The sequence below is a fragment of the Buceros rhinoceros genome, unplaced genomic scaffold, assembly GCF_000710305.1.
Source record: "Buceros rhinoceros silvestris isolate BGI_N320 unplaced genomic scaffold, ASM71030v1 scaffold34016, whole genome shotgun sequence".
Taxonomy (NCBI): Eukaryota; Metazoa; Chordata; class Aves; order Bucerotiformes; family Bucerotidae; genus Buceros; species Buceros rhinoceros.
In genome coordinates, this window is record NW_010418680.1 from 1 (window position 1) to 7,536 (window position 7,536).

At 42.6% G+C, this 7,536-nt stretch overlaps 1 protein-coding gene across 1 annotated transcript; it reads right to left on the bottom strand.

Annotated features, from left to right (window-relative positions):
• Positions 1 to 3,194: 3,194 nt before the first annotated feature.
• On the bottom strand, positions 3,195 to 6,286 carry ZNF639 (zinc finger protein 639). Its single transcript, XM_010138635.1, has 4 exons — positions 6,225 to 6,286; positions 5,557 to 5,664; positions 4,662 to 4,796; positions 3,195 to 4,430 (listed from the first exon to the last, which is right to left on the bottom strand). Exons 1-4 carry the CDS (start codon positions 6,280 to 6,282, stop codon positions 3,283 to 3,285), a joined length of 1,449 nt encoding a protein of 482 aa, XP_010136937.1. The 5' UTR covers positions 6,283 to 6,286; the 3' UTR covers positions 3,195 to 3,282.
• Positions 6,287 to 7,536: the final 1,250 nt, after the last annotated feature.

Below are 7,536 nucleotides of genomic sequence, written 5' to 3' on the forward strand. Positions count from 1 at the left end.
GGGCACTGCGGGGCGCGGCGCGGCGCGAGCCCGCCAGCCCCGTGAGGCGGAAGATGTCTGTCCTCTGCACTTGAAGTGACCAGCGCGGCTCCAGCCCCTCCGCGTTTGCACGGGGATCTACAACAAAGACAACGAAGCATGACCTTGGGATCCTGCGACTGTCAGCACCATGGTTTAATCAGTCCGCTAAAACGACACACGCCCGTACGTAGTAAGAAGTGCTTTGAAGAGTTAAAAAGCTCCGATAGTTCATACATTTCATACAAGAGCATAGGAAAATGACAACAACGAGAGTCAACACTCGTTAAACATTACAGAGAACACGTTATCTGAGAATTACTGATTTGCTGTGTTTCAAGTTCTTGCAGTAATCAGTGGGATTTAAATTTTGTTTTGAAGTCAACAGAACTTTCCATATAAAAACATTGTTTTGTTGAATAACAAACACGATCGGGGAGGCTGAAACACGACACACATCTAACTCAAGAGTCTGAGACGGAAAGGATCAAATACAATTCCTTAAAAATACAAAATAGTTTCGAAACCAGCCTCAAGAGTTTGTACACCACGTGGTTAGAGGCTGCTCCTCCAGCAGATGAACCCTGCAGCTATAAGGGTAATGCACAAACGAATCTGATACGCTTAAAAATACTGGCATACTTCTGATGACTGCAGTTAACGTCTCTCACTGAGGAACGAGATGAAGTGCTCAAGCTTTAAAGGGTTAAAGACAACTGAAGTCTCTGGCGGTATCACACCAGCTGCGTTCAAGTGCTCAGTTCACCACAGTGCAGCAATGTCACAGCCCTGACCTTCCACTGGACGTGCTCACCTAAATAAACCAAACCCTTGTCTTTCCTTCCATGGGAAGAACAGGCTGCCCTTGGCACGTACAGTCACTCCTTTCGGCCTTCCAGCTTCTCTACAGGCTCTGCTCATGGCCTATTTTTTCTACTACTTAATAGCTTTCTTGTTTTAGCATGCTGATCATGTGGAAGCCGATATCCTACTTGTGCTCCTGCTAAGGTAGAAGAGACGAGCTACTCCTGTACATCTCCATTTACCTTCCGGGAGATACTGAAAAGAAAATACTAACATTAGTCCCTTACTCATAAATCCAACCTAAGACAAATGTGAATGTACTCCCTAATGAGACACCATGGGGTACATTCTAGCTACAGAGGATGTGGCTCCGTAACATTCCTATGGGCTACCTTTTCATGGCCAGTTTAGAAATAACACAACTCCAATACAAGATTAAAATACACCAAAAAGGATTGAGTTTTCTGCATCACAGGGCTCCGTGCCTTTACAAGGGACCACCTTTCCTGTACAGGACACAATGCTGATCTATGCAAACAGATGCACCTCTCAAGCCCACTGATTTTTTTTTTTTTTTAAATGTCTTTTTTCCCCACTTCTTGCCACTGTCTGCTGGAGCAGCTTTTCTGTCCAGAGCTGTGGACTGTGCCATCACACCTGTGTGTCGTCACCAAGAGCAGGGGTTTAAGAGAAACAGGGTTCCCCCTCTCAGTTATACCCATATGAACAAAATTAACTTTTCATATGTAAAATAATTATTAGTGCTTTGTTAACTACGCTATTGCAGCCATTTTAAGGCAGCCAGGATGAATGTGTCCACAATACACATCAGCAATTCCACCACAGACGCTGTTGTTCTCTACACCACAGACTAATAGAACAGTCAGGACACCATCAGGTTGCCCTTTTCAGTGACTACACAGAAGATTCAGTAGTAAACCAGTGTCTCCTACTGATGAGAAAATGGTCTTGCCTCCTACAAAGAAATTCACGCTAACTGGTTCACAGCAGACTCTCCAGAAATTACAGCTTCCATACGCTGACTATAATCAGCCAATTTTTATCCTTAGCTTTAAAACTCAAATGCAAAGACCGTTCCACGCCTTGAAGCTGGTAACACCAAATCTCACCGATCAAGGAGTGTTTTATACATTAATTATCGCTATGCAAAGCTTGCGTTAGACAATCTTACATTACAAATTTACAATCAATGCAAACAAATGTGAGCTTCACCACTATGTAAGGGTAATTTCACCTTCATAACTAGCACAGTCTACCTCACCCTTATTTTTATCTGTCCAAGTATCCACTCAGAAATACAGCTACACAAAGGATTGTAAAAATTCACTTCTAATGATTATAATGGCAGGACAGCACCATTTAATCAGAGCAGATGTGAGAAACCATTTGAAAGTGATCAAAGCTAATAAAGGTTTTGTACTGTACTGTACCAGTGTTTTAAGCCAGTATATAGGAAAAGTTTAAAATTTACACATTTAAAATAAGAGTCCTCAAATTACTAGCAGCAGAAAGCTCATTATAAATACAAAGAAATATAATACAATTATAGGCTAATAGAGGCTTGGTCTAAATGAGGTTGGTGACATACATCATTAGCAAGAGCTGAATTACAATTTTAGAAAGAAAATCCCACTTTGTGCATTCTCAGCTGACTACTTTGCAAATTCCCTTAGAATTACTCCTTAAAACATGTCCCAATCTACACACAAGGAACGTGCGCCCCCTTGGTGCTGAAGGTAGATAAAGGAGACAAAACTCATGTGGAGGGTCTGTAGCTTATGTGTGAAGAGGCAGTTGTTGGACAGTCCCACAGACAGGAGTTGAAATTAAACACTGAACAAAGACAGTGAACACCGAGGTTGGATAAAGAGCCCAAAAGCAAAACAGGACCATTTTGAAAGCTTTTCAAGAGTATGAGGTGGGAAATGCAGGCTGGTATGTAAATTTGGAGACCATTCTGGGGAAATTTCTGGAGCACCCTTATTTTTGTCAGGCTGCTGCAATTTGCTGAACAGCAGCACAACGACCTGCTGCCACAGAGGTGGTAACGTGAGCTGGATACACAACTGCGATCAGTGTGGTGTTTCTTAAGCGTGGAACCAGACGCTGTCTTTCTCTTCGTCCCTTTTTAGACTCAAGAGAGCTGGTCTTGTGCGTGAGATGTGAAAGTGGGGGATGCCCATCAGAACTGCTATCATCCCGTGCAACTACTCCCACTGTCCCTCCCCCCAAAAGTGGATGCATCGCACTGTGAACGTGATTATTCCCGCTGAAACCCCTAGGTAAGGGAATTCACCAGCTTGTTATACATGCTTTGCTGATACAAAGGTGAAAACATTAGAATTGTACAATTACTGTTAAAATTGTATTTAATACCAGCTTTCAGTGACTGGAAATCAGCTCCAATTCTAGCAAACTGATTACAGGGAAAGAAAGTAATCACGCTGTCTCATGTATCTGAAGATGACTTAGAAGATCTTTTTCATTTCCAAACCTCATTAAACAATCAGTGCATTTATGAGGCAAATCTGCTGAATGCCTGAAATCCAAGTGAGTTTTAAGGTCTTCAATCTGTCCTGTTGAATATTCACAGTACTGACACAAATAAATCCCTTCAGATAAATGAGAGCTTAAATGCTTGCAATATTCCAACATACCTGAAAAGCCCTTCCCACAGTCATCACAAACATGAGGGAATATTTTGGTGTGTTCAATGGCTACATGCCTGTTGACGTTCGTATGCAGCCTGCTCCTGAAGCCGCACACTTGGCACACAAAGAAGTTTTTGCATTTATCAAAACTGATTTTGTTTATGAGACTGTACTGTCCACGCTCCTTGTTGTTATAGCTGTCGCTCAACTCAATCAGCCGGCATGCGTGTTCGTTCACCACGTGGCTGTGCAGATCTTCCGGATCGTTTGTCTCGTGCTCGCAGAACTGGCACAAATACTGCTCGTCGCAGCTGTGCTCCTGGAAGTGCAGGTAGAGCTCGCTGCTGGAGGAGAACTGCATGTCGCACTGCTCACACCAGTATAGGTGGTCGTTGAAATGCGTATCCGCGATGTGCTGACTCAGGTTCTCAAATATCACTGTTTTGTAATCGCAGTATTTACAGATGTACGGATCCTCCTCGTGCAGTTTTACATGCTCGATGAGCTGCACTTTGCTGGAGAAGCTTTCTTTACAAACTTTACAGACATGGGTGTCTGTACATGTCTTGTGCTTCAGGATCATGTGCTGCTTTAAATCAGAAAAGTACTTGCTGTTGAACTCGCAGAGCTCACACTTGTACAAGCCGCTGCTGTTGGCCCTCAGCAAAGGCCATTTCTGTTGAGCTGTGATATTCAACGCCTGGTTCTTCTCAAAGATCTTACAGGTTTCCAGAGGGATTTCCTCTAGGTCCTCAGCTTCTAGCTTCTCAGGTGACACGGTTTGTGTTTCTATGTCGTGAACTTCCACGGCGTTCACTTCTGTTGTAGAGATTTCTACAGTTTGAATATCCAGAGGCTTCTCTTCCTCTGTAGGGCTGTCGCTGAATATAGGTGAATCACACAAGTCTCTGCACATCCCGTTGTGAGTACCTTTATCTGCAGGAGGAAAGAGATTATGAAAGCAAAACGTTAAAAAAACCCTGCACACCACCTGGCTCCCATCTATCTCTTCAGTTAGCTGTAGCACCTTACAAATGCAAAATCCAGGTATTTCTCCCCATCCAGACTATGTTTTGTGTTTAACTAACAAATAACATGAGCTACAAAGCCAGCAGCCGAGCTCTCCGCTTCCCAGCACCGAAGCTACAAATGCATACTGACCTTTACCTTTATCCCTCTTTTTAGGGTCTGTATAGTGGAACCCCACGTTTGAATGGGATCCACTCCACTGAGAAGTCCCAGCGTGCACTGGGCTCCCATCATCGTCTGTATCTAGGCTCTGCACGGGACTGTGGAATCTACCTGCAAAGATTAAAGGAGGATTTTATTGTCATCAGTTGCCCATTCTAGAATCACTGTCATTCTCTGATTTAACCATAGATCTTATTTACTATTTACTTGTAAATATTTGCAACTAGAAACTCACTTTACTAAGTAATCACACCATAACCTGCATGAAAGAAAGTAACAATAAACACCTTAGAAATTATTTCCATACGTACAGAAAAAAACAAACAAACAAAAAAAAAAGGTGGCAACTCAGTCTTTAAAATTTCAGGAAAACTCAGCTGACTATTTTAAAAAATACTCTTAAATATTTGTAGACATCACATTTTAAAATATAATACTTTCTAAGACTTCTAGAGACTTGCTGGCTAATTTGTCAGAGTAAAAAGAAAAATAAATATAGTAAAAATCCATCTTCACATTTGTTCTGTTAGACTTCACATCCACGAGCAGATGTTCTATCAAAAGGGACTTTGTTTTCCATAATCACAAGTACAGTGCAATGTAACTGCTGGTAAATTTCTAGCTAACGGAAATTTAGATAAAGAATTCTCGTCATTTTTGTAAATGTTGTAGAATTGAAGGATCTCTTCAAAGTCATTGTTTTTTGCTTTGAAAATTGTATTTCAGTTATATTGATTAAACAACCTTGCACCAGCCTAAGGCATATCAGATCACAATGACCTGACTGTCCACTACATATTTTGTATCCCCCTCTACTTATAGGAACAGGAGCACGACACACATGGAACAAGACCCCAGAACGTAGCCTTACCTCTGTTTTCAGGAAACTTTATATCCGGCTGTTTAATGGAACAGACGCTATAGCAGTGGTCAGAAAAAATCCCACTGTTGTCTATGTATTTGCTTGCACCTGAAGAATCTAAATCAAACAAAACTTAAGTGTTAATACTAACACACTGATGTAGCTACACAGGCATTTAATGTCCACCACGATTCTCTTCACCAGCCACATTTTTACTTCTTGTGTTGAGAGTTCCATGCTGCCCTGATGACATTCTGATGTGATTTACAACCTTCAGCTGCCTCCCTGATGTTTGGAGTATCACACACAGTCAGTACCAAATTCTGCTCCTGCTGAGGACAGCGACAGGAGCACAGTTTGTTCAGCGCTGACCACTTATGGACACCCCCACCCCAGCTTTTAGAAAATTCCCCCCCTTAGGTCTTAGTAAAATCTTCACTTTGTAGCTTGAGCGAGTATCCCCGTCTGCAGGGAGCACAGAACCAACCCTCCCGCTGCGCTGGCTGACAGTGGCGTAGCAGCGGTGCGCACAGAGCGGGCACTCAATACGGCCAGACCAAGACTCCTTGTCCCAGCCCTTACACTGCTGGTTTTCCATGTGGCAGCACGTGTGCTCCTTGCTCATAAAGTACTCTGAGAAAAAATGAAGCGAACGTAACTCAAAGCTCTAGACTGACCGGAATATCGAGAAGGATGCAGAGTCTTCCTTTTCCTCTTTTTAGGGTGTTCATTCATTTTGAGTAGTCTGAATTAACTGTAAGGTGAAAACATTCAAAAATTTGACCATTTGAATCTAGTTTATCTTTCATGACTTTATGAAACGACACATTTTGGAAACCCACACATTAAACACAAGAGGTTTTTCTCTACTGCCCTTTCTTGGGCCCCAGTTCTTTTTGCTACAGTTAAGAACACATTAAACACACAAAACTACTGAACTCTAGTTTGATATTCCTGCCCTGGAACACAAAGTTCCCCATAAGACAGGCAGGTCAGGACTGCACGCACTCAAGTACTCAGCATAACCTATAAATAAGGCAGTTCCCCAGCACCCTTTTATCAGAGACCAGATATTCTGAGGCAGAGTCCTTCAGATAAAGTTTTAACATTGAAAATACCAACAAAAGTCATGCTCTCTTACCAAAACCCCAGACTCTTCACTATCAGCAAGCGAAGCAGCTAAGAAGCTGATGGCTGTACAGCTTCCAAATGCAGCGAATACATCAGCTCGAGAAGATTTTCATTCAACAGCATTTTAAAACTCTTTAAAACCTGAGCACAAAACAAAAAACAACAAGATCAGTTACACAAGCATTTCAAAGAATGCAGCTATGAAAACTGAAGCTAGAGAACGTAAAAATTGAATGTTAATTTTAGTTTAGAGTATCAAAATTAATAAAGTAGATGCATTAGAGCATTTTTTTTCTTTTTGTCCTTAGTTGGCTTTTGCTGCACTTGGCAGCTCCTGACAACAGAGTAACACTTGGAGATGAAACTGGCAATACTTGAGCTATATATGGGCCCATATAGCTTTGAAGAAAGGGCTTCAAACCCCGAATTGGATGCGGTTTCCCATAACCCTAGAGCACTTATGAGCTGAGGACCTCCTATAGCCACTACAGGTGACAGCAAGAGAAACAGGCCCCTTATCAAGTAAATGCCGTTCTCATGAAATAATTTGTCTGAATTAAGATTTTATTTTAAGGGAAGAACAACATGGGAATCCCAGCCGTTTTTAACATTCTGTCACGGTCTAAAATCATCAGACACCCTCACCACTTCTGACGGCGAGGGAAGAACCTACACTACGCTGATGACAAGTTTCATCCCCGTTAACGCAACCCAACCTTTTCCGCGCGGATCGGCCCAGGGGGCAGTAACGCAGTTAGTCGTCTCCAGCGGCTTTCCCCCTACATCCTTCCCAGCTGCGCGGCGCGGTTTTGGGAAAAGCTCGTAAAGGCCCTAAAACGCGAGGTCCCGACCCACCCC

Bases quoted from the DNA above. Each gene is read 5' to 3' on its own strand.
- ZNF639 (XM_010138635.1), bottom strand. From the start codon at position 6,282: ATGAATGAACACCCTAAAAAGAGGAAAAGGAAGACTCTGCATCCTTCT. The intron at 5,665-6,224 runs GTCAGTCTAGAG...TGTTTGATTTAG, and splicing joins GCATCCTTCTCGATATTCCG to ATTCTTCAGGTGCAAGCAAA. The intron at 4,797-5,556 runs GTAAGGCTACGT...TAATCTTTGCAG, and splicing joins AAAGTTTCCTGAAAACAGAG to GTAGATTCCACAGTCCCGTG.